At 50.4% G+C, this 25,708-nt stretch overlaps 1 protein-coding gene across 4 annotated transcripts in view; it reads left to right on the top strand.

Moving 5' to 3' along the window:
- NACC2 (NACC family member 2) overlaps positions 1-22,188 on the top strand; it is a 61,703-nt gene extending 39,515 nt beyond the window's left edge. For 2 of the 4 annotated variants that reach the window (XM_040605756.1, XM_040605758.1), the window contains exons 2-6: positions 1,396-2,322; positions 11,132-11,299; positions 14,215-14,320; positions 14,601-14,698; positions 17,172-22,188. In XM_040605756.1, the coding sequence (XP_040461690.1) occupies positions 1,458-2,322; positions 11,132-11,299; positions 14,215-14,320; positions 14,601-14,698; positions 17,172-17,671 (1,737 nt within the window). In that variant the 5' untranslated portion in view covers positions 1,396-1,457 and the 3' untranslated portion in view covers positions 17,672-22,188. Of the gene's footprint in view, positions 1-240; positions 542-1,095; positions 2,323-11,131; positions 11,300-14,214; positions 14,321-14,600; positions 14,699-17,171 lie in introns of those variants that run through there. The other 2 variants (XM_040605759.1, XM_040605757.1) reach the window with 2 other exon arrangements.
- The last annotated feature ends 3,520 nt before the right edge of the window (positions 22,189-25,708 follow it).

Raw genomic sequence — 25,708 nt, 5'->3', positions numbered from 1 at the left:
AGCGAGGGGACCGGGAACTTCCTTGCTCGGAAGAATTTTTTTTGACCATGCAGATACAATTAAATTGGCTCCGAGTGTGTTCCCTTTTCTTCCTGTTACCCCGTGGCCTTGCAGATAGGACTTTTTTTTTTTTTTTTTTTTTTCCCCAGCAATGGGAACAGAGCCGCTCTTTGTGGGTTATTATTTTCTTTTCAGTGATTTTTTTTTTTTAAAATCTTTCGCAGATAAACTTTTTTTTTTAATTTATTTAATATTGTTCTTACCAGCTTTCACGACTAGTTAACCATAGTTTTTCTTCAGTGGTATTGAAGGCAAACGGGATTTGGAAATCTCCTGGAGTCTTGCGTGGAGCTTGGGGAGGGGGGCCGGGGGGGTTTGGGCTCCCGGTGAATCCGCAGTGATTTGCTTCGCTGGAGTTTCGGTGCACGGGCTGCACTGACGCTCCCTGCTCCGCCGGCACAGGGGGTCTGCACGCCAGGTCCCTCTGAACACAAGGCATCACCGGCTGGGTGAAGGGCAGAATTATCCCCATGGCCCAAAGGTACCGCGGGGATGCGCAGCTGGAGCCGTCGCCTTGAGCCCCTTCCCTGGGAGGTTGCCCGGAGGGTCCTGGGTACCACTGGGATGGTAGCCCCCAACCGGAGGCGGTGGGCTGAGGGGGGGGGGCAGTGGGCTGGGCTGAGGCTCCCCCTGCCCCGCTTTGGGTCTAGGGGAGAAATGAAGAAGCCAACTTGGTAGGCGGCTGCTGCGGCACGTTGGTTTGTTTTATTGGGGCTCAAATATCTGGCTTAATTTGGAGATAAGCCTCGTTTTGTTGGAGGATAAATCTGTTGAGAAGGGGTTTAACTGTTGAAATGCTCCCTCTTTCTGGTGCAAATGGGAAGATTGCTTTTCAAAGTGCTTTTTTCCTGGGAGCTGTCACTTGGGCAGAATCCTGTATTTATTTCAGGCAGAACGGCACATTGTTTTATAAATATCTTTTCTGTAGTTTCAACATAGCTGCTGGTTGTTGTGTTTCTTATATAATGCCACCCGAGATCTGTCTGACTATCTTACGTTTGCTTTACTGTTCACTCCTCTCCCATTACCGTTCAGGTTTTCCTGCATAAAGTAAAACCCTCGGGGGAATAAATCAGCGGTGCTTATTTAAACAGACCGCAACTTGAAGAAAATACTCGCGTTTTTGGAATATCCTTTGCCATCCGCCAGTCGCGTTTCCTACGTCGTTTGAAAACATCGATAAGTAATTTTTATAAGTGATCGCTTTTCCGCACGGCTCTGCGAGCTTAGCGTTGAGCCTTTGATGTCGGGTGAGGTGGGTTCCTCTGCTTCTGCCTGCTTTGGTGAACTGTCTAAAAACGCTCTGCCTTTCTCCCTGCCTTCTCCGTTTTTCAGATGTGCCCTACTTTGGATATTCCTGCATTGAATGTCTGAGGAGCTCCAGCCGATCCTGAGCCATGTCGCAGATGTTGCACATAGAGATTCCCAACTTCGGGAACACCGTTCTGGGCTGCCTGAACGAGCAGCGGCTGCTGGGGCTGTACTGCGATGTCTCCATCGTGGTGAAGGGCCAAGCCTTCAAGGCGCACCGGGCGGTCCTGGCCGCCAGCAGCCTCTACTTCCGAGACTTGTTCAGTGGGAACAGCAAAAACGCCTTTGAGCTGCCGGGTACCGTCCCCCCCGCTTGCTTCCAGCAGATCCTCTCCTTCTGCTACACCGGGAAGCTGACCATGGCGGCGAGCGAGCAGCTGGTGGTGATGTACACGGCGGGCTTCCTGCAGATCCAGCACATCGTGGAGAAAGGGACGGACTTGATGTTCAAGGTCAGCTCTCCCCACTGTGACTCTCAGACCACCATGATCGAAGACCCCAGCTCGGAGCCGCAGAGCCCCTGCAACCAGCTGCAGTCGGCCTCGGCGCCCTACGTCATGTCCCCCTCCATGCCCATCCCGCTCCTCACGCGTGTCAAACACGAGAACCTGGAGCTGCAGGCGGCTGCCCTGCCCGGCCTGCCCGGCAAGCGGCCCCTCGAGCCCGGCACCCGCGAGGGGGCTGGCGGCGGCGGCCCCAACACGGGACCCCTGAAGCTCTCCCGCGTCTCCTACTATGGGATGCCCAACCTGGCCACTCTCATCCCCAACGTCCAGCAGGTCCAGTACTCGCAGGGGGAGCGGACGAGCCCCAGCGCCAGCAGCATTCCCACCACCGACAGCCCCACCTCCTACCACAATGAGGAGGACGAGGAGGACGACGAGGCATATGACACCATGGTGGAGGAGCAGTATGGGCAGATGTACATCAAGTCCTCCGGAGGCTACTCTGGTAATGGATGGTCTCTCATCTTGGGTTTTCTGCTCTCCTTGGTCCTTCTCCAGCCGACACGGGTAGTTTGGGGCTTGTGCGTCTAGTTTTTGTCTTCGGGGGCTTCGTTTAGTTTATTTATGTAGCACGGTGCGGAAAGTGATGCACGTGGTGAGCTTGTGCTGGTGTCCAGGTGTGGCAGGGGCAGGTCCTCCGTGCTGGGCTGTGTCCCCAGTCTTCAGGCGAGAGGCTGTGTCAGCCGCCAGGGCTGGCTTAGCCCTTCGCTTTTTGGCTGAGGCTGCCGTGAGGAGCCTGGTGGTTATGGGAGCCGTGGGGTGGTGACACCCATCCCGTGGTGGTGTGGCTGAGCTCCCCTGCCATGCGTTGTCCAGGAGGGACAGTCCCCTGTGGGGAGGGAAGCGTCAGCCCTTGCCGGCCCAGCGGCGCTTAGGTGGTTGGTCTGTGAGTTAGTCTTCAGCGAGGTGCAAGGCACATTCCTTCTGTCCTGGCTTTTTAGAATAAAAATTTTGTAAGTGTCATGAACATCTGACATTTGGAGGAAGGGAGAAAGACATCACATAAATCATTATTTATGATGTAAATCACAAATATGGTCCCCCTAGGGGGAGGTGCCCGGCTGGGTTGCGGGTGTGCCTGCATCCCGCGCAGATGAAGCTCGCAGCATCGCGTGCAGAGGCTCGGCTTTGGCACAGCGGCTGCCCCGTCGGAGCTGCAGGTGTCTGTGGTGGCAGCTTTGATCCATGGGCGCTCCCCAGGGAGGGACATCTTCCCGCCTGCTCTGGCTGCACGGAGCATCCTCCTGCCTGGAGCCACTCTCCCTGCTATGGTTCCGCGCTGAAATTGCTGGACTAATTTTGCAAATATTTAACTCTCAATTGTTGAAGAGCTGGCATGCTTTCCTCAAAGCCGTTTGATTTTATTCTTAAATGAGGGAGACGATTTGACAAATACAACCATTTCTGTTACTTAAAGCCAGGCTTTCCCTAATACTGAGAACGAGCTCATCCCCACACACCATCCCATCCCATCCCATCGAGCCTGGTGTCCCCTTGGTGTGTCCCTCTGCCAGGTCAAAAGCAGACAAGCAATATTTTCCAAGCGTTTTTACCAAGCTGTGTGCAAAAGGGGGAAAGCATACTAACCAGTGTTACTATTTTAATATTAGAAATATTTGCTGAGAAAAGTGCATGAGCCAGTTGTTGAAAATGAGCCTGAAGAGCCTGTCTCCTCTGTCTGCCGTGCTTCAGGTCCCAGCGGTCCATACTGGGTGGGCAAGGAGGAGTGGGATCAGGGGATGGGGACAAGGTCAGGGTGTGCTCCACGGCTGCCCACCCAGCAGGAGCTGGGAGGGGTTGGACGGATCAGAAATCAGGCTGCTTTCCCGCACACCGCTTTTGGGTTTATATTGCTTTGCGCTTCCCCGCTGTAGAGCATGCTGTGAGTAATGTGGGTTTGCCGTCGGCGCCAGGGCTCGCGGCGTTATTCCTCAGAGCAATGGGATTATACCCTTGGACATGGTGTTTTCCTTCCCTGCCACGGGACCAGTTCAGGCAGTAACAAAACAAAATTAATTCAAGAGGCAAGGGCAGGGCCAGCCCCGGGATGGCGCAGGCAGCAGCTATTAGGCTGTACCTAATTCTTGCGGTGCAGGAGTCATCCTGGTGGGAAAAGTGAAAATACAAGCAGCTTTCTGGGATGTCACTGGAGATGCTGCAGCCATCCAGCCCTCGCACCGGAGCCGGGCATCCCACAGTGAAGTTTTCCTGCTTGGTTTCTGTAGGGGGAAGACTTGAACCACGTCGTGATGCTGAGGCAGGGGCCAGGCAGGGAGGAGGCAGGTCAGGAGCACCAGCCCCGCTGTAAGGCTGTAATATACCACATTTCTGCTAAAATACCTTGTCCGCACCAGCACATTTCAAGGGAGTTTCCTGTTTTAAATAAGCCAGCTATAGTATCAGGCTTCCTGCAAAAGAAGGCACACAAAAAAGAGATTAAAAAAAATAAAACCTAAGCTATTCCATTATGGTTTGGACTTGTACAGCTAACTGTGTTTTAATTACTCGGGATAAACTGTACCCTCAAAAGGTGCAGAATAATAAAACCATAAGATGGAAGAGAGAAGCCAGCTAATCCTGCTCCTGGCATGTAGATCCCGACAGCCTTACAAAGGCCTGGGGGAGGGGGGAGCCCTTTAAAATAGTGATTGCCAACGTTTCCAAGAGCCCCGTTTATAAAAACAAAAACAAAGCCAAAGAAGAGCGCAGCAGATGAAGCCCTGAATTTCAGAGGGTTGGGGTTTTTTTTTCCTTCCTCCTTCCTTTTTTCTCTGTTCTTTCATTTCCCAGATGAAGTGTTGACTGAGCTAATGCTGGCGAGCATGTGGTAGGGCACTGGTGGCTGATGCTCTTTGCTTCCCTTGAGCATCACCCACCACTCCCAAGGCCGGGGCAGGGGAAAGGTGCTCAGCAGGACCCTGCCAAGCCTGGGGGTGGGGGTCACAAAGCCTCTTCTTGCCCCAAGACTTTTTAAAATTTATTTTTGTTCACCCCTTTTTATAGTCAGTACTGTGGTGAATCTCCAAAGTCGGGATCAGGGATGCATCTGCAAAGCCGGGATCAGAGAGGCAAGGAGCACATCACCACCTTGGCCAAGGGTTTGCTGGTGGAAGAGGGGTACAGAGGGGGTCTGGTTGCACGATGTGCCTCCTGCAGTGGTGACACTGGGGTGCTGGACCACCACAAATGTCAGACCTGCAAAAGGAGCAGCAGATAAATGAAATTATAAACCCAGTCTCAAATGTGGGCTGATGGGAGGGTGAGGTTTAGGTGTCGGTAGACAGGGCACCGGCTTGCAGAGGGATGTAGGAAAAGGTGCCTCAGCTCCCACCAGCCACTGGCCATGCTTGGTGGCTGCGGTGTCACCGCCGCCGTCCCTGTCCCCGCCTGCTGCTGCGGCAGGCTGCGAGCATGGAAAATGGCTCCTTATTTTATAACTGGGTCTGGTTGTGGAGAACATGTGGGCCTTGAGGACATGAGTGAGACTTAATGAGGTTTCTAGCATCTGATCTGAAGAACGCACAACTCCAGAAAATATTAAACAAAAGCAAAGTATTTTTATCCTTGTTAATTACAGCGTCGTGGGCCTGATCTGAAGTGGGTTTCAGCAGGACTTGCAGATGCTCGGCGTTTTTCTGCACTGAACCGCGTTCTTGTCAGTCAGCTTGCTGCTTAGCAGATGCAGTTAATTTAATTTTGACAGGCGCAAGCGAAGTTGCGCGAGGGTCCGTCCTCCTCCCCTGCTCCTGCTGCACTAGTTTGCAGGGGAGAGGAAAAATCTTTATGCAGCAAATGGCTGGAATGTAAAGGCTGGACTTGAAAGTTACGAAATCCTGAACTGACAAGAGCACACTTCATTAAAAATTCATCTAAAATAGCCATTATAGAATAGTTGTGGTAATTAGCTGAGAGAATAGTTTTCTCTCCTGGCCTCTGATTCCTGACAGTAAGGAAAGAGGGCAAGAAACAACCCAGAATCCATAATGAGTGACTCCGTGCAGCATCCCGAACTGAGCCTGGGAATGACATGCTGCAACGATGTAAATCACAGCTTGCGACACCTGATAATTGCAGCTGTAATAAAGTAGCTGTTCTAACCGCGGGAATAGCGATGTGATCCTGCGAGGACCAGTGCCGTGCGGTGCCAGTCTGACAGTGCTGCACACGGAGGGATGCTGGCCAGCAAAGAGCTGGCGTTTTTGTAGGAAATAATATGGTCGAGCAAGGATGCCCTGTTTATTCCCCGGAGCACTTTTCCTTGGGCTTTTTGCTGAGGGTTTCAAACAGCCCTACTGCTGGAAGAACCAGTGTGCCGACAGGAGACGGCCGGCGCCAGCATCGCCCATCCTGCGTGGGGACCAGTGGTGCTGAGCAGCGGGAGGAAGGCAGAGCCCACGCCAGGGGTGCTCAGCCTCTGGCCTTTTTTGGCATTAAATTTCCAGTCCTGGTTTTCTCACCATAAAACACAGATGTTTAATTTTAGGCTGGCAGATGTTTCACTCCTGGCTGAGATCTGAAGCGAAGGCAAGATAGGGGTATTTATAAACCAGTAATATTTTTACTATACTAATTCCAGATTACCTCCCTGTATAAATAGGTCACAAATCAAATCGCTGCATTCCAGTACGTTGTTATAAATGTACTATTTGTAAAACATAAACTATCCTCATTGGGACTATGTCATATATCTGTCCCGTGGTGCGTGCGTGTGTCCCCTGTGGTACAGGTTTACACACACAGGCGGATGCTGGTGATGCCAGGGCTGGGGCAGGGATGCTATTTTTGGGGTAATCCCACTGCCAGTGGAAAATAGGCTAATGGGATAAAAATGTTTGTAAAATATTGCTGTTTGAAAAGAGACTTCTCACCATGTAGAGAACGAAGGGGAGAATTATCCATGCGTTTGCATACGTGGTGGCTGGTGGTGGAGCAGGTGGAACTGGTTTTGCAACCCTTAGGGTGGACCAGGGCTCGTGACTTGCAGTTTCATGCTGGAGCTCTGTAAATGTTAACTTTTGGGTGAGGGACCATCCCTCTGATCTTTCTGTATCTCATTCCTAAAATGGAAAAAAGTTGTTGCTTACCCACGGGAGTATGTTGAAGTTTATATGTGGTAAATGGTGAGGCAGAGAACCCAGACTGGTGAGAACTGGGGGTTCACGAGTAATTTTGAAGCCCTGGTGTTTGAATTGTTGGGAACTAAGGAAATAAGTGAAGACTGGTGCCAGGTGTGCGGCCAGAAAATCCCAGCGCTGCCAGCCCCTCAGCACCTGCCGGAGCACCTTGTTGCCCATCACCGATGAGGGTCAGTGGGAGCTGTGCAGGGCTCAGCATCTCTGGTCCCAGGCACCTCGGGTGGGATGTGCAGATGTGCAGCTGTCTTGGCATCACCAAAACCATGGTGGGCTCAGCACATGTAACGGACCCCTGGGCCGGATGGTACCTCTGAGCCGGATGGTATGTTTTAGGGACAACGAAGACACGTGCCCCTAGTGTCACGCAAAACCCGGAGCCATGGATTAATTCCCACAACTCCAGTTTTCCTCAGAGTGGGGACCGGTGAGTTGGTTTGAGGCTGCTGCTTCAGCCAGAAAACCTGGGATATTTCCCGTTCTGGACCACTTGTTGCCAGCTGCAGCATCCATGTAAGTTTGGGATGAAAGCACATATCTGAATAAATAAAACATACCAGTGTTTGGCTGGCAGCTCCCGTTGCTTCCTCTGTAATGATTTCCTGCCCCTCTCCGCTAGCTGGTAGGCTCCTTTCTTGGTGGAGAACAAAACTGTATTAAACAATACTTCACATTGTTTGCCCTTTCATTCAAAGGGAAGGAGCCGCTGCTCTCTGAAGATACAAATTAATTAGAAGCGAATACTATCCTGTTCTTCAGAGCATAAAGGCCAAACAGACGGGCTTTCTTTGAAAACATGGGACCAAAGTGTCTCTTGTATCCTGCTTCTTTACATAACCGATGGCTATCTGTTGAATTGAGGTGGCACTGAAAGGCCGAAATCTTTGGTTGTTTTTGTTTAGTATCGTTGAATTTGTGCTAGTGCTTTAACGGCAACAAAGTCCAAAAAATGATTCATGCCTGTGTTTAATAAGAGATTTACAGACAGCGAGCCAGAGGGACAGATGTAACCAAAATAGAATAGTGGGATTGAGTTACCCTTGGTCTTTTTAGCCTGAATTTTAGCTTGTTTTATGAAGTATTTGATTTCACAGGAAGAAATGTAAACTTCTTGATGGCTCCGTGTGTAGGAAGCGAAATGTCTTCAAAAGCAAAGAATTTCTGCAAGGCAGGATTGTCACCAACCAGCGCGGCAGCATTGTCTTCCTGAAAAGCTGCTTTTCTTTCAGGGAAGAGGTTTGACACCAAATCCTTCAACAATTTTTCCAGGAGGGCAGCATGAACACGGTGCTTGTGCCGATCTTTCTCTTGCCTGCCTCATTACTGCTACCTTAGGGTTTCTTTGCCCAAATATTGTTCCTTACTGAATGTTTGCCTATGGAAAGTGGTGGAGCAGGTAGGTTTGTCCTTGTCCGCTGTAGCTGTTTGCTGCTTGGAGGTGTTTAATTTCTCCGGTGACAGCAGCCCTGATGGAGAAGCAGGCAGGAGGGCACGGCTGATGGCCGTTCAAGTCTGAGTTCTCTCCTGTTCCCTTTACAGCAATATCAGGTCACAAGCTGTGAGGACCTTCTCCTGCCTCTCCTGCTCTGAACTCTGTCTCATTTCGGGTATTGATTGCAACCGCTTTCACTGGAGACCCGCAGCCTTTATATCGCCTAAAAAATAAGAAACTGAGAATCTGCCCAGCTTCCCTTCAGCAGCTTAACATCTGCTGGTTTTTAGGTGGTGACGAATATCGTGGGCGCTTTTGACCCGAGTCATTAGTTAAGAGTAAAAATGAAATATTAAAAATGCAGTTTTGCACAGCCTGGGTGGAGCGTCGTGCTCGGGAAGGGCTGGGATGGTTTCCCTGCTCCCGCCGGGCAGCTGAAGCAGTGACTCCGTGGAGAGCCCAGTGCTGCTGAATGCTCACCCTGACGAGCTGCCTGCAATTAGTAGGAGCCCCGTGCACGGGCACGGCCTCATCCTCACCTGTCCTGTTGTCTGACGGCTCAGGGATGTGCATTTAGCACAAAAAACTGTTGTCAAATTCTGTTTTACCCCTAATAGCATCATTCACCTACCTTCTGTTGCTGCTACTGAGGACCTTGGATGCCTCAGGCTCGTGTGTGGTGGTATATATAATTTTACCTTTTAGTTCAGCTTGGGTGTAACCTGCAGAGGACTCTGAGGGGGGAGCCAGCTGTGGTGTCCCACCTCCTGTTTCCTCTCCCCTTGAGATCTGCATTTATTTTGCCATGGCCCTTGTGCTGCAGCCTGCCTTGGTGACCGTGCCTTGCCAGAGCCGAAAATCCTGGGAAGGACAGCAGAGTGGGGCCCCCTGGGTCTTAGTGCCCCCAAACCCGGTGCCCCTCTGCTTTTGATTTCTTTAAGCTGGAAAATACTAGTATTAAATTGGATATACTCTGTTTATTGCTCTTTGAAAGCATCAGAAATACAGCAGGTCTTTGAGATGCTTCCTCTGCCTGAGCAGAAGATGACTCCCGTCTCCAAGGAGAGGGTGCCGGGATGCTTGGGAGCGCTATTCAACAGGGAAATACTGCAGCTGGTGAAAAATTGGTATGTCAGGGGGACCGCACATCAGCCCTACAGAGCCCTGCCACTTTGCCTGAAGAATCGGCCAAGAGAAGTTGGTTTAAAACCGTTGCGTGAACGGTTCTGCTGCTGTTTGGTCCTTAAGCGCTGAAGGAAAGGCTCCTCTGCTGCGGTGCGGCTCCACAAGCAAGGGGCATCCTCCTGGCATGCCGACTTTTTAGGGAAGGAGGGAGCGATGAGGGTGGGGATGCTCCCAGCCCCGTGCCTGCGATAGGATGCCACGGCACAGCACGGCGTCGTGGGGCATGTCCTAGTTAGAACACTGCTCCCATTGTACGGGAGCCATCGCCCTTTGGTTACTGCAGCAACAAGTCTGCAAAACTTGTTATTTTATCTAGAGAGAGGAAAAGTGCCCCCCAGAACACCGAAATAATTGCAGGAAAAGACATCTCTTGAGTAGGAGACATTTTGAGTTCAGAAACGCTAATTGCTGGGGGTTTTTCTTCTCTCTGTATTCACAGATATTGAAGCACAGAGCTGGCTTTGATTTTATGTGTGGCACTTGCCACATTATCAGACAGCTTGGGGGGAAAAAAGATGGAGCGTTGTAGCGCTGGGCTGCAATTCAGAACTGTAACTGCTCCCACTACGTCCCCGTGCAGCTGGAGTTGATGTACACCCGTGTCAGTCCTCTTTTGCTGTCAAAAATCATCATTTTAAGCAAGCCTCTGGACTTGCAACTGTAAATGTGCTTTAGGAAGTGCTGGGTGCTGGCAGGACAGCTGAGTGCTTCCAGCTTTTCAGTGTTACTGGTTGCTGATGGGCAGTGGTGGACTCCAGGGGTGGCACGCTGGGGCGGGTCCCAGCTGCACCCTGGCAAAACATGGTGATTTGGGTTTGAAGCTGCAGCTTACTAATATTTTTTTGACTGGTTGGTTGGGCTTTCTCTCGTTATAGAGAGGACATGTTAGCCTGCAAGAGGCAGAGTAAGGACAAGGCGCTTGGGAGAGTGAGTTGAGCTTGCAGCAGGTGGCTGGTGGGTGCCATCCCTGGGGAAGGCTATGATGACCTTTCTCGGTGCAGTGGGTCTCTGCAGAGTCTGGTTTTTCACTTCAGCAGGAAAGAAAAAAATCAGGGGGAGCAGTTACAGTGCTGATGCAGGTATTTGTCAGTCTAGTGCCTGTTTTAGAAACCCCCGGTGAAGTAACCTGCCGTTCTTCTGGGAGCGTTTGGGGAAGCCAGCTCCGTATGCTGCACTTGCAGAACAATGCCAGCTGTGCAGAGTTGCCCATTTTCATAAATGATTAACTTAGGAAAAGTTAAAGCATAATTAGATTCTAAGAATCCCTCTCACAGAACCTGAATGTGCATATGAGACCGCTGTGGTAGATGATGGGGGAGACCAGGGGATCTTTCCGTGCTTTCAGGTGGCATCTGCCCTGCGTTCCCGTAGCCCTAGCGAAGGATTGTGCTTCTGGAGGGAGGAATATTTCCAGCAGCTATGTGAAAAAGTCAAAATCTGACCTTCTGTTAATGTTGTGCCTGCATAATAAACTGTTTTAATGGTTTTCCCTTTTAATTTTGAAGTTGCTCAAGAGAAGCCAGAGCAGATCCCACTGGAGAACCGTTCCTGTGTCCTCATACGACGGGATCTAGTTGCTCTCCCAGCCAGTCTTATCAGTCAAATTGGATACCGTTGCCACCCAAAACTCTACTCGGAGGGAGATCCTGGAGAGAAACTTGAGCTTGTTGCAGGTAACGAGGGGGTAACTTTGCTTTGCTCGAGAGCGCCTGGGGATCGCTGATATTTCACTTCCTGAAACATGTTCTTCCATCTTGCTTGCACCATTGCTGGAGTCATGCATCTGGTGTGCCCTTGCCATGCCTTTCTGGATTATTCATTCACCAATCATCTTTTTAAAAGTTCTAAGTTTCCTTTAATTTGCTGATAGAAAAATGTGTCATTAACAGGATTTATTCAATTGAATTAATTTAGCATTTTAATTGAATTCTCCAGCTTGTGTTCTTCCTGACTGGTGTGGGCTGCATCGCAATTGTGTTTTGATTTAGATGCACAGATCTAAAAAAAAAAGCCAATGGGGAAAAAAACCCACCCTATCGCATTATAAGATTTACAAAGCAATGGAGATAAAATTTGTGTCAGTGAAGAAGCTTTGAAAAGCCTGCAGAAGATTTTTAAAACCTGGGGGCGTTACTAAATGGTCAAACGCTGCAGTGGGAAGGAAGAGAAGGAATTGGGTTTGGTCCTTTCTTATATCTCCATTTCCATTTTTGGGGGGGGGAATTTATAATAATGGGAGAATTCACTCCTTCTCTATCAAGGATTTATGGCCAACTTGAGGGGGAAGATGGTGCTGTTTAGCTCTTAATGATACTGGTGGTGCCAGAGCTGGATAAAGAGTGCAGTCTGGTAGCCGTGAAACAGTGGCCGTGCCAGCCTGCAGCCCGGTACCCTGAGAGCTGCACGGGAGGCGCATGTTTGACCGGAGAGTCTAGGTTAAATTCTAGTTTCAATAATTATATTCTGCTTTTCTAAGTTTCCCCCAGCTTCACTTTGCTGCAGTGGTCTCTCAGCTCGCAGCCATGCTGTTGTGAAGTGTTTTCCCTGGGATGCAGCACTGTTGGGATGGAGCGATCTTTGCACGACAGCCCGTAGCGGCAGCCCAGGCGGGGAGGTTTAATTAATATCTATCAAGCCCTTGGTACAAAAAGGATGTGTGGCAGTGCCATCAACCCAAATCAGTTGTCCTTTCTGGTCCTTTATCTCTTGGTAGGTAGCATAATTTTATTTTTGTCTGTAGAAGGAATCAGGATTTCAGGGGATGCCCAGAACGGTTTCCATCTGACAGAGGATGGGGCTTTGATGGAAGTCAGAAGTAAAATGCACGCGCTGCAACACAGTGTACAACCACAAGTATTTATTTGTATCTGGAATATTCATTTTGTACCCATTTCCATTTTATGTGAGACTTCTTAAAACCATCGAGTGGTGCAGGTTATTTTCACAGCGAGAGCTGCAAATTGGCTTGAGGCAGCTCTGCTTGATTTACATTTTTCAATCTGGGGAAAAAAGTAGATTAATATCACTAACCGGTCGTGGCTGCCTGGGTGATTTTTTTATTTATTAAAGTGAAGTTACCCTCGGTAGCATCTGGTGTTCCCCGTGATGGCTTACCTCTTAAAATACCGCTGCTGAAGGAAGCTAATTCCTGGCTCAAACCTGGTGAGACCCAGGAGCGGGGATGACCCCGGAGCACGCGGGAGGATCCCGCGGCAGCAGTTTTTCCCAGCTCTCCATTCAGGGTGTTTTCCTTTCCCCTCTGATGGTTTTTCATGCCATGATTCGATTCCGCAAACTTCAGCAGCTGCCTACAAGAAGGTCCTCAGCCAGCCTTGCAGCCCTGGTGGTGTGTCTGATGGATGGATGCCGTGCGCGGAAGAGAATGTGGAAAAGCCCTGGCATAAGCGGGATGGCTCGGGGATCCGGGTGGCTCAGGGATCCAGAGCAATGCTGGCTATTTTCCAGGCAGGAGGGGTGGCCTGGGCTGCCCGCGATGCCAGGGGGGCGCAGGCAGCCATCCCTGGGCAGAGGGTTGGGCTGGGGTTGCTGCTGGGTGCCTGCCCTGGCGCAGACCCCCCGGCGTGGGCTGCCCTGAAGCTCTGCCTTCATCCGGAAGATCAGGGACAATCACCTGAAGGCTTTCCTGGGAATCCAGGAGGTAATTTTATTTCTCCGGTAGATGTTTTTATATCTTGAGAACAGAGTATGTTCTGGATCTAGATACGACCCATTATTTAATCTTAATTAAAAGGAAATCCCATAACCCTCTCATATAACAGTACACTTGAAAAATAGGATGAGGTCTTCCTGCAAGCCAGTGCTGAGGCAGGAGCGGTTTGGTCTGTGAGAGCTACGTGCAGTGTAGAAGGGTTTTTGATAAGAAACCTGCTGTAAAGCACTGCCAAACCCCTGGACGTCTAAAGCTGCTTTGGCAGGGGCTCCGTTTTTTTTTTTCCCAGAGAACATCCTTGAAGGCAGTGTGTTTCAAAGTCAGCAGCTCCTGAGCATTAGAAGGAAAATTCCCTGCTCGCCAGAAGTATCCAGAGGTGATGGGCTGAGGTTTTTGGAAACTGTTAGATCTGTAGTGTAACCAAGTACCTTTTCTGTGCTGGATGGGGTTTTTTCTTTCCTTTCTAGCTGTATGTTCTACGATCTTTCACTTGAGAAAAGAAAAGGCCAATTGGATTGGGGTTTTTCTTCCTTCAGAAAGAATAAATAATCTGATCTGCACATATAAACCCACAGTATAAAGCCTTGCGCTGTGTGTATTTGCAAGAGAAAGAGAGTCCTTTCACTGAATTTCCATCAACTTCCTTTCTGTACAGATAAAATGAGGAATTATTATTACCTGGGACTTGCCAAGACCCCAAGGGAATGCAGTAACAGTCCTTGCTAGGCTTTTCCAAAAATCCTGCCATCCTTGTCGGGTTTTTGCAGCGGCATATGAGGAATGCAGAGCTCCTGTGGCACCCCAGCCTCAGGACCGAGCAGGAGCGGCCCCAGAGGAGCAGTTCGGTGGTGGCTCAGAGGTGATACTGCCAGCGAGGCAAGGGTTTAATTCGGAATTCTCCCTCTCCAACCCTTCCAGGCTCAGGTGTTTACATCACCCGGGGGCAGCTGATGAATTGCCACCTCTGTGCCGGTGTCAAACACAAGGTCCTTCTGAGACGTCTTCTGGCCACCTTCTTTGATAGGTATGTCCCCTTGCTCTGTGTGCCCCCCAGGGGATTGGGGTTGTTTTCTGGTGGTTTAACCATGTGAATAGATAAAGTGTCACGGGTGCTTCATCCTCTATATGTGCTGCAATGATTTCTGTGCTTTTTCTTAATGATGCTTGAACCTGAGCAGGAGGTTTTCCAATTCCATACCTTAAAATCGCATGATCTCTCTGTAAGAACCTAAAGGGAAGAGGACAAGGCAGTGGCTGTGCCCTGGAGTCCCTGGTGTAAGAATCTTCCTTTGCCTTTCTTGCAGGAACACGCTTGCCAACAGCTGCGGAACTGGAATCCGGTCCTCCACGAGCGATCCCAGCAGGAAGCCCCTGGACAGCAGGGTTCTTAATGCAGTCAAATGTAAGGAGAGAGATTTACTGCTGCTCTGTTGGAACAGCATGCCGAGAGCAAAGCCGAAACCTAAGCAGGGAAGGCCATCTCTGTTGCATAATAATGGGAGCTATATATGGTGAAATTAGGTTACAGGAAAATCTATTTTTTTTTTTTATTTTGCACCGTTTTGTGGGGCTCAAGTTAATTTTCGGTGGGTTTTGACAGTATCTTTAATATAAAACATTATTTCTACTTGACTGGTTTGCTATATTTTAAAGCCCTGATCTTGCAGTTAATTATTTTACTGGTAGGTTCTCTAAGAAGGAAATTGAAATCATGTTTTTGGCAATGCCCAGAGCTTGAAACCACTGAAACGGGTCATGTCTGTGTGTTGGCTCTTATGCCCCCAGGCCCTGGCTGGCATTCGGATCATCCGAGTGCAGGGCTCTGCCCAGCCCCCGGGTTTACTGGGGCAGAGCATCCTCCACGCATCTTGCAGGGGTGCTCCCCCCACTGTGCTGGGAGGTGCCTTGTGGTGCCCTGGATTTTTGGGTCTTCAGCAATAAGGGGGTCCCCAGGAATCAGGGGAACTGCTGCCTGCCTCAGCATGGGCTTATCTGCTCTCCATCTCACTGGTGGCTCACTGGTTAGTTTTACAGCCTTACTTCCTTGGAATATATTTTGTAAACTTATCTTTTTAAAAAAATACATCACATGAGAGTCCTGCTGCAAATAATTGCCTTTTAAAAAGGTTGCATGAAGCAACAGGAGCTTTTGGCTTCAACATCTGAACTGTGAAGTTCTGTGTCGTGCCAGGTGGCTCGGCTAGTCAGTCTGTCTTTCTGTAGAGCTGCTGAGCTCTGTCTCAGAGCTGGGGGTACGAAAGGTTCAGCTGTTTAACACCCCTTCTGCTGTCCTGCAAGTAAGATCCCCTGTGTCTGTGTGGTTACACGGTGCCCTAACTTTAGCCAGGGCTGGGATGCGCAGGGCTGCCTGCTTCACTGTGCGTCTTTGTACCCGGTGCCTGGTGTTAATGCAAGAAAAGGAGGGGGTTGTTACTTCCATCAAGGTAGTTTAATTATTGACAGCAGGCAGCAGAAACAAACAGTTAAATAGTTGGCTCTTGCAGTCACCCCTGAATACGAAGAGCTGTTGTGAGACAAAAGGTGGAGAGCGAGGACCTGGGTGGTGGAGGAAACCCTGACGGGTTAGTGCAGCGAAGCCCATTTACCGTTGGCTTGATATACAGTGGAAAAGCAATATGTGCTCTCTCACCCCCACTGGATTCGGGATAGTAAATCTTTATGTAAATATTACCGTGCTGGAAATGAAACTCTAAGCATTTTTTTTATTTTATTTTGAAGATTGGGAAGATAAATCTTTCCTCTCCCTAATTGTTGCTGCGCTGCTGAACTCTGGGGGCCTTCCAGCCACCCTCTGAGATCTGTAGCACGTGGAGAGAAAGGCTAAGATGCCAGATGTCCAATACAGAAAGACAAAACCGCTGAAGTGTGCTGGTGGTGCTTACCCATAGCCTGTGCTCTCCTGAAACAGCCTCCCTGTTAGCAGCTTTGCCCTGGAGAGCCCTGGCTCTGGACCTTCCAGCCGTGGTCCTTGCTAAGGTTTGCAGATACCTTCAGAGGTCAGAAAGGCATCGCTGTTTCGGGACAGTGCCTACGACGTGGTGCCATGTGTCAGGGCGTAAGATGACTTCTCACTGCCTGACCTTCCCCCTGCCCACAAGCTTTAGTTGATCATTATTCACCGTGGCAGTTCCTCGAACGTTGCTCTGTACCATCAGGTGCTTGGCCCCCACGGAGGAGCAGGGCTGCAGCCGAGGTGTTGCTGGGCTCCGGCAGGGTACGTGCCAGCCGCTGGGCTGGTGGAGGTATGCTGGAGCGGTCCATGCAGCGCCGGGTGGCTCTGCAGTGGCAGGCAGGAGGTGGGGGACAGGCAGAGGGACAGTCCTTTGGGTGGTCTCCTCTGCTCGGTCAGGAGCCGCTCTGACATTTTCCAGCCCCGCAGCTGTGCCTGCACCACCGTGGTTTTAAGAGCCCTTGATGGATCTACTGTTGAGGAGTTTGTGTTGACCTTTTCTGTGTCCATCTCTGCTTTTGGCTATCCCAGCGTGTTGCGGCCGGGGGTGCCATGCTCCGGCTGGAAGCTGCATCCTGCAGGCAGGAGCCTGGTCCTCTGGGGCTCACCAGGTCCCTGGGGAGCAAGTGGTCCTTCTCCAGCCCCCTTCCCCACACCACTCCGGATTTTTATGCCTTCTGCTTTTATCCCTTCTTGACTGTCTCTATTTCAAGCCGAGGAGTCCTTGCCTGTAAGTCTCTCCTTGCGAGAGCGCTGGTCCGTGGGTGAGCGTGCGCTCCGTGGCACTCGCCCACCGTAAGCCTCGTGGCAGGTCTCTAGGATGGGGCAGCGGCTCTGATCACCTTGTGCCGCTTTCGTATTGCTTTCTCTGAATCCTCAGCTCTGTGTATCCCTGTCTTTGCAGTGTATTGTCAGAATTTTGCCCCGAGCTTTAAGGAAAGCGAGATGAATGTTATAGCAGCCGATATGTGCACCAACGCCCGCCGGGTCCGCAAACGCTGGCTGCCGAAGATTAAGTCCATGCTGCCGGAAGGGATGGAGATGTACCGCACAGTCATGGGCTCCACCACAAACAGTGTCCCCCTGGATCCTGAATTCCAGCCCAACACTGCTCAGGTCTTTGAGCAGCGAATCTATGCAGAAAGGAGGAGCGATTCAGGAACTATAGTAGCCTTGAGAACTAACACGGTGAACGTAGAGCTAAGCAATGGATCCAACCAGTCCTTTGAACAGAGCGAGGATGCCGAAGGGGCTGGCTCTGTGATACAGGAGGCAGCTGCCACAGATGCTATGGCATCGGATACCCAAAGCACTCCGCAACCTTTTGAACAAGGTTCGGGTTCCTCCAGCCGGCCTGAAACTCCCGTGAGAAGACAAGATGGTACTTACGGAGGGACTTTATAAAGAGAGCAAACATTTCATGACCTATAAGGGATCTGTAATACTAAAGCTGCTTGCATGCATTACTAATACAAAACAAAAAATGTGATCAAGCCACTTACCTACTGAACTGCTACTGTTGCCTGAAAAAAATGTGATTTTTATTCTGCTTGTATTTAAAATTTATGAAGGAAATAATCGCATTCGTTATACTGTAAACGACTAGGTCTGTGGCGACCTACTTAAAAAAAAATATTGGGCTCCTTTTTTGATATTCCTGAGGTTAGTCTATAAGATTGTAGCTTTTTCTTTTTTTTTTTTCCTTTTTTTATTTTTTATTTTATTTTAAGAAGGGGAGGAGAAAAGCTAGCCACCCCCCCAACCACCACCACCACCCCCCCGTCATCACCACCCCATCCATTACTCAGCTCAGAAGTAAAGCCATCGTTAACCTTGTCCTCTAAAGAAAGTTTTACCGTCACTTAACAGGAAAGCAAGGTGTGTTAGGGTACAAGTGCTGTGACTGGTGATGTTTGTCTCTAGCAGGAGGGCTCTAGCCAAGTGGGACAGGGTGGGGGAAATCGTTAAAGGCTTCTGGTGTTGGAGGGAGCCCCTCGCCGTGGGTGCTGGCGGGCAGGGTGCTGCAGGGCAGGGTGCTGCGGTGCCCAGCCACGGCCGGAGGCTGGCGGGGACTTGGTGCCGTTGTCTCGGGGAGTTTTATCCAGTTCCTGGGAGCAGGGATGGTTCCGCGGGAGTTCAGGCTTGCACGTGTCGGAAGGACTGCGTGGGATGCAGGTGGAGACCCTGGCCGGTGTTGTGGTTGTTGTCGGGTTTTTTCCCCAATACGGCTGGGTTTGGGGTTTGGTTTCTCTCTCTCTCCCTCCCAGCTCCTCCTTTTCATTTGTTTCTCCTTGCTTGCACCTTCACGTCACCCGCTTGTTGGGTGAACGGGCTCGTGCGCCCCACTGCACCCCACGGCAGCAGGGTGTGCGGGCAGGCGGGCCAAGTCCTGGGGCCACCTCCCCCCCTCAGCCGCCGGCGAAGGGCTTTGCAGAGGAATCTGAGCATGGAAAGCACATTGTTCCTGCTCCAAAGGGCATGGAACTGGGAGCTCTTGGCGGTGGCTCCCAGCAGCATCCGCACTGGAGCGTGGGGCAACCACCAGCACGTGGGGCTCACCTGCTGCACCCTCCCCTCCTCCCCAGGCCAACCAGCCTCTCACTTTTTATTAATTTGGAGTCTATTGGATGAAAAAAAAACTAAGGAAAAAAAAATAGTAGCTTTGTGCCCTTCTGTGAAGAGGTTTTGGGGAGGAGGAAGCATTTCTCCCCTTGCTCATCCTCCAGACAGGCCCTTTTGGGGAAAAGCCCAATGTTGAGTTATTTGTCTGTTGTTGTTGTTGTTGAAAGCTGATGTCCCCAGGCTGTGTTGGCTTTCAGGGATCCCCCGCCGTAACCGTGATCCTTCCCGCTGACCAGGCCCTCACAGGGCGCTGGGCTGCAGCTTCACACCGGCTGCAGGGGGATGCTGGGCACCCACCGGGATGCTGAGGCTGGGGTGTCCCCAAGGGATGGGGGCAGTGCGTGAAAGCCGCGTATGGCTTTTTTTTTTTTCCTTTTCTTTTTTAATTATTAATTTTACTGTGACTGAAGGGCCTGCTTTAATATTTGCAGCTTGTTCTTTAACACGTTTGGGACTATGAACAAGTGCAAGGTGCACAGAGTCACTTTTGAAGGCTACTGTGGCTGTGCTCTTCTTTCCTGCTTTGGTTCCTGAATCCAGACAGTGCTTTTTGCTCAGGGTTTTCTTCCTTCTTTGTATTTCCACTGGGAAAGGGGGAGCGGGGAGAGGATAACCCAACTTTTGGCTGTTTGTTTTGTTTTCTTTGATACTTGAAGCAGTTTTTCGCATTGGAGTAACAAAGCTGCCTGGCACTTCACCTGTTCCACTGCTCCTTGCCCTGAGAAAAAAAAATAAAATTGATGATGGGGTGGTTTCTGCCTCACATCTTGCACAGCTTGTCTTGGGCGGACTACGGTGCCCCGGAGCGGGTGCACTGCTGGCAGCGGTGGCATGGGGCTGGCGTGGGTGGTGGCAGGATGAGCCGGTGCAGAGGTGTGCGATGCTTTGGAGTAGTGGGGACGAGCGCGGCTGGCGGCTCTATTTGCACTTTACCCAGATCAGCAAACAAAACTCATGCTCTTGGTGAAGCCTGGAGCTGGTGCCGCTTCTTCCCAGCCTGGTAGCACCGCGGGAGGATGCTCCTTCTGCGCGGTGATGCCCGGCAGTGCTTGCTGTGCTGGGGGGCATATGGCCAGAGGAGAAGTGTGAGCAGGGGATGTACCAGGGACCACAGGGCTGAGCTTGGGGTGGGCTTCTTCCCCAGCCACCCCCAAGGAGAAGGAGCAGTCCGGTTCCTTGGCCCTGGGGCTGTCCCCATCCCCCTGGGAGCAGCTGCTGGGGGACCAGCTCTTGGGCAGATTGGCTGGGTTGGTGGGGCTCAGGGGGTCAGTTTTGGCTGAGGACCCCCCCAGCCCCCCGTTGCCTCCCCAAAACGTTGGGGTTGCCCAAACTTTGAGGCAAGCTGGGAGCGGATCTGGGTGTCGGAGATCAAAAGTTGTCCCTTCTGTGTGTGTCTGTGCGCATATTATATATATATATGTATGTGTGTATATATATATATAATAAAAGATATCGCAAAGGATTCCTCCTCCTTTTTGGCGCTTGCTGGGGTTTGGTGAGCGTGCCGAGCCCTCCCGCCGGGATTTGATGTTGGCTGTAGGGATGAATTTGGACCAAACCCGCACCCAGACAGACGGCCCTGCCAGGCCGGGGGGGGCAGCAGCAGCAGTACTTGAATGGCTTAGGACAGAGAGTCTGGAGAGAGTCAAGTTGCACAGTGAAAATATATATTTTTATACCTAGCACAACTTCCTGTATATTTTGGGGGTTTTTTCTTTCTTTTTTTTTTCTTTCCTTTTTTTTTTTTTTTATTTGGGTTTGTTTGTTTAATTAATTATTATTACTAGGAAGGCAAACTTCTAAAATGTGAAGGGCGTTGGGTTTTTCCTTATCTGGTAGATGAGGGCAAGCATTTTGCACTAATGTTTCCTGTGTGTGGAGGATTAATGATATGTTTGAAAATGTTATATGGTAATGATTGTATTCTTCCGGGAAAAAAAGAAAAAAACAACAAAAAAACAACAAAAAAAGTAACCCCTTTCAAATACTGAATGTAAGGTGAGAACAGAGCAGTCCATCGATTGTATGCGGCTTTCCTGAGTGCCTTAGAATTTTTTGATCATTTTTTCCAAGGAAAACAGATTAAGAAGATCAGATCATAACCGACTCCTTCCTCCTCTTTGTTTACGACACTATTTTAAATTATAGAATTTGGGGCTGCTTTATAATGTGAATAGGAAACTGCATTCATCTAGGTCTGACAGTGTAAAATCAAAGCATCAGTATTTATGGTATGTCTGCACCTTTATTCTTATGCTTGACTATTAGCAATATTACATGTATATTATATATCTAAAATTATACCAAGCACCTTTAAAGAAAACGGAGTGTAAGCATACAAGTTACCTGCAGCTGCCATATAGTGTAGAAGCCAGCCCCTCTCCTCCTCGTTAGCGCCAATTAGCACCGCCGTCCCCAGAGCTGCTGCTTTGCAGAAGGGCTGCATGACCTTCTGCCGCTCCCCAGTGCCGCGGGTCCAGCTTTGGCCAGGGGTCGCGGTGAGCCCCCCCCCCAAAGCCAAGCCCCGGTGACGTTCCCGTGCTGGTTCGGTGGTGGTGATGCCGGCGCGGGCGGGAGCTGCCCGCGGAGGGGGTTCGGGAGGAGGGATGGTGCCGGCGGTGCCAGAAGATGGGGAGCGGGATCCTTTTTGCCACCTTGATCGTTTAATTCTTCTAACTGTGGTTTCACCCTAGAGAGCCCCCCCGGGGGGACTGGGGGGTGCAGGGCCGGTGGTGGGGAGCCTGGCCGCGGGTGGCACACACTGGGGCTCCCCTCCTCTGGCTGGGCGAGGGGTTCAACCCCCCCCCCCCGGCCCCCCAAAACTGGAATTGCCCAGGGCTGAACCAGCGTTTGAGGGAGCAGAGCATCCCAACTGAGCCCTTCGCCACCAGGGTTTTGCTCAGATCGCTTGTTTTTCTGGAAATAGCTCGCCACCGGTAGGGAAGGGCCACTGGGCAACGGGGCCAAACCCCGGCCCCCTGCCCGACAGTAGATCCCCACCACCACATTCCCAGTCCCCAGCCATCTCGGGCTTCAACTGCTGTTCACGTTGCTCCTGCTCCCTGAATCGGTCGTGCTGTGAGCAAGCGAGCCCCGAGCACAGGGAGGGGGGGTGGGAGGCGAGCGGGGGTCCCCCCAGCCCCGCTGGCCCACGGGGGGGCTGACATCTAACGCACTCACATTGGAAACCCCTCAACTCCTCCTATGAGTTTCTTCCACTGTTAAGCGTTTTGCACACAAAATTGTGATTTTTACGTCAAGGTAAAAGCCAAAACTTGCAATACTATTTTTAGCAGACAGAAAAAAAAGAAAAAAAAAAAAAAAGAAAAAAAAAAAAAAGAAATTATAAATAAATAAATAAAAAACAACTGAGTATAAATGTATAAATATTTTTGACTTGAAAATTTGGATGGCACTTGATTCAAATAGAACATTAATCCTTTGGACAGAATGTTTGGGAAAAAAAAGGACTTAAAGTACAAGGTTGTTTTTAAAGCGTCTTCATAGGGTATTAAGTAGTACTGTAATTCATGACTGTTAAAAATACTTTCTGTGCTGTAAGGAAATCTCACAGTACCACTGAATTATGTTCCTCAACTGTCTCAGCCACGAACGATGCTAGCTTCTTTTTTTTTTTTCTTTTTTTTTTTTTTTTACCGTGCATTATTCACTAGTATTTATGTGCTCTTACTCTGTATAGTTAAGACTGTTATTTTGTAGCCATGGCTGACACAATATATCAGTAGCTAAAAAAAAAAGAGAAAAGATTAAGACCCCCGAGTTCGAACTGTGCTCATAGCTGTTTTCATATGAAGAAAAAAATAAATATAAAAAAAAAAAAAACAAAACCCCAATGTGATCATTAATTGTAAAACGCTTTGTAAAATTCACATTTACAAAATAATAAAGTAAATTACAATTAAAAGCTTTCACTTGCTCAGTTTTCTTTCTTTCTGGGTTGTGGCTGTTGTTAATCACAAGTGGTGTTCAATAGGATCTGGAGGGGCTCCCCATCCTGGGGCTGCTCCGAGGGACCCGGCTCCACCTGGAGCTGTGAACCAAACCCCAGCCTTGGCCAGCTGAAGAGGGTTTGCTCAAATTCAAGGGGTTTGGGGCTTCCCTGCCTTGCCCTGGGCTCTCCCCCCACCTCTCCTGAGCTGCCTTGGGCATCTTTCAGCTTTATTTCCTGGAGACATCACAGGCTTCAACCCTCCCACTCTCGCTTTATTTATGATGATGTTTGAAATGTGAATTCGCAGCCCCCCGAATCACGCGGGGAGCGCACAGCCGAGGCCAGAGGATGCAGCATCAGCCAAAACCCACTGTGTCCCTGCTCCACCGAGCGCTTTCTGCCTCTTCGCCAAGGGAGAACATCCAAACGTAGGGGCTGGTGGATGAGCGCTGCTGACGGTGCCCTGCTGCCTGGGGGGGAGCCAGCACCAGCCCATGGCACGTGGGACAGGTTTGCCAGGTCCGTAGGTGGCTGGAGAGCAGCCCTGGAGCAGGGTGAGGATGCTCCATGAGATGCAGCATTGGTGGCTGCGCCCACCATCCCTGCCACCGGCGGGTGAGGTACCGGCATGGCTGGGGAGACGCTGCAGTGGTGAGGCTGTGGGAGAGCACCAGCAAGTCCAAGCCCTATCCTAGACCTCCTGGCTCAGGCTGTGCCCAGGGATGGGGGTGTTGCAGGGTTTGATGTTTTAGGATGAGGAGGAGGGAAAAGGTTGCAAAGCCCAGGAGCCTGAGATGCCCTTGCAGGGCGGGTGGAGTAGGGGACCCCCCAGCAGGATGGGTGGGCTGAGGGTGCTGGGGCGGGCAGGAGCAGGGTGGGCTACAAGGGTGGTAATTCTGTTTTCCGTAATTTTGGTCTTCTTTTTTATTTCTCCCAACCCAATTGGCCATAAAATTGCTGAGAAGCTGCATTTCCTCTGCCTAGCAAAAAAAAAAAAAAAAGAAAAGTGCCCAAAACCACTTGCATTTGGGGTTTCATTTAATCTCATCTTACTGAAAGGAAAAACACAGAAACTTGGATGTTCATGTACGGCACATACCGCTGTGTTATATAAACCATTTCAAACTGATTTATTCTAAATGAGTTGTTATAATCAGAATTTTCCTTATGAGCAGCTTTCTTGCAAACGTCAGTATTTCAGAAAAAAAAAAACCCAACAACCACCATCATACGACCGCTCCAATATTTCAAACTGATTACTTATAAACACCATTTCTAAAATTAGGTCTTTGGTGTGCGGTATTGTCAGAGTGGGTGTATTATGATCTGCAGAGAGTATAAAAAGATAAATGAGTTATTTAACCAAGTAAACGACGTTGCTGTAGAAATGTGCAGAGGGAAAGTGTGCAGGGGGGCAGGGGGGGCAGGACCGCGCTGTAACGTGCCTCACACTGCGGCAGCCGGGAAGGGCTGGCACGGGGAGTGGAGCAAACACGGGACAGATGGAGAAAGGTTTCCTCTCCACATTAATGTTATTATTTTTATTGCTATTATTATAAAACAGCTGGGCTCCCTCTGCCCAGCACGGGGTGATGGGTCCGGCAGGAGAGGCAGGAGGCTGAGCCGCAGGGTGGTGGGTGCACAGTGATGGGTGTACCCATGGGTGCACTCTTCCCCCGGGCGTTAAAAAATGATGATTTGTTGATGCTGTATTGACTCACAGCTGATTTCGGGGAGGCAGCTTTTTTTCAAAGTTTCAAAGACTCGACCTGTCTTGATTTTCTCAGGATCTGCTCCAGAGGGAGAGATGCCGGAGCGCTGCACCCACTCAGGCTCCCTGAATTTGGCTTTTCACCTCCACCCCGCTGATTTTTGGCCCCTGGGGTGTTACAGGGCTGCCCTGGGTGCAGGTTGTCCCCACCATAGGCCTCCAGGGACATAGCCAGGTGGGTGTTGGCGTCAGGGACCACCAGCCTGGGGACAGCAGGGATACCACACTGTCCTGCGTGGCCAGGGGGAAAACACATCCAGCAGCTCCCTCCTTCTCCAGGAAAAAAAGCCCAAATTGAGTGAAAGCTGTTCCACTTGCTGCAGTCCCTACTGGGCTGCAGATTTAGGCTGCTTTTTGATTTTTTATAGTTTATCTTTTCCAGCACTGCTCTGCACTGGCTCCTGACGATGTACCCAGGAGAGCGAAGGGGAGCTCGTCACCCACCGTGGCAGAGAAGGTGAGGCTGCCTGGCTGCAAACATGAAAGGACCAGGAATTTGTTCCCAGGTGCCTGGAAGAGTCCCAAAACATGAGATGTAGGTAGGGGAAAGCAGGAAGCCTTGGAAGGCAGCTGGCGAGGACCATGTCTAGGAGGGTCAGGGAGCAGCATGGCCACAGGCAGACACACCTGTGTTGGCTGGTGCAAAAGGTGTTGGCCATTGAAGGCAGCGATGGTCATTGCAGAGTGTGTTGGCCATTAGAGAAGGCGTTGGCCATTGCAAGAAGGTGTTGAACATTGCAGATGGCATTGGCCATTGCAGAAGGTGTCGGTCATTGCAGAAGGCATTGGTCATTGTGGAAGACATTGGCCATTGCGGAAGACACTGGCCATTGCAGAAGGCCTTGGCCATTGCAGATGGCATTGGCTACTGCAGAAGGCATTGGCCACTGCAGAAGGCATTGGTCATTGCAGAAGGTGTTTGGTTGTTGTAGAAGGTGTTGGTCATTGCAGAAGGTGTTTGGTCATTGCAGAAGGTGTTGGTCATTGCAGAAGGTGTTGGTCATTGCAGGTGGTGTTGACCCTTGCCTTTGCAGCCGGGGGATGCCTGAGGGCAGCCAGCAGACACTGGAGGCTGCAGTACTGCAGCTCCGTGCTG

Source organism: Falco naumanni, chromosome 9 (genome assembly GCF_017639655.2).
Source record: "Falco naumanni isolate bFalNau1 chromosome 9, bFalNau1.pat, whole genome shotgun sequence".
Taxonomy (NCBI): Eukaryota; Metazoa; Chordata; class Aves; order Falconiformes; family Falconidae; genus Falco; species Falco naumanni.
The sequence above is the reverse complement of the archived record's forward strand: the minus strand, read 5'-3'. Positions and strand labels throughout refer to the sequence as shown.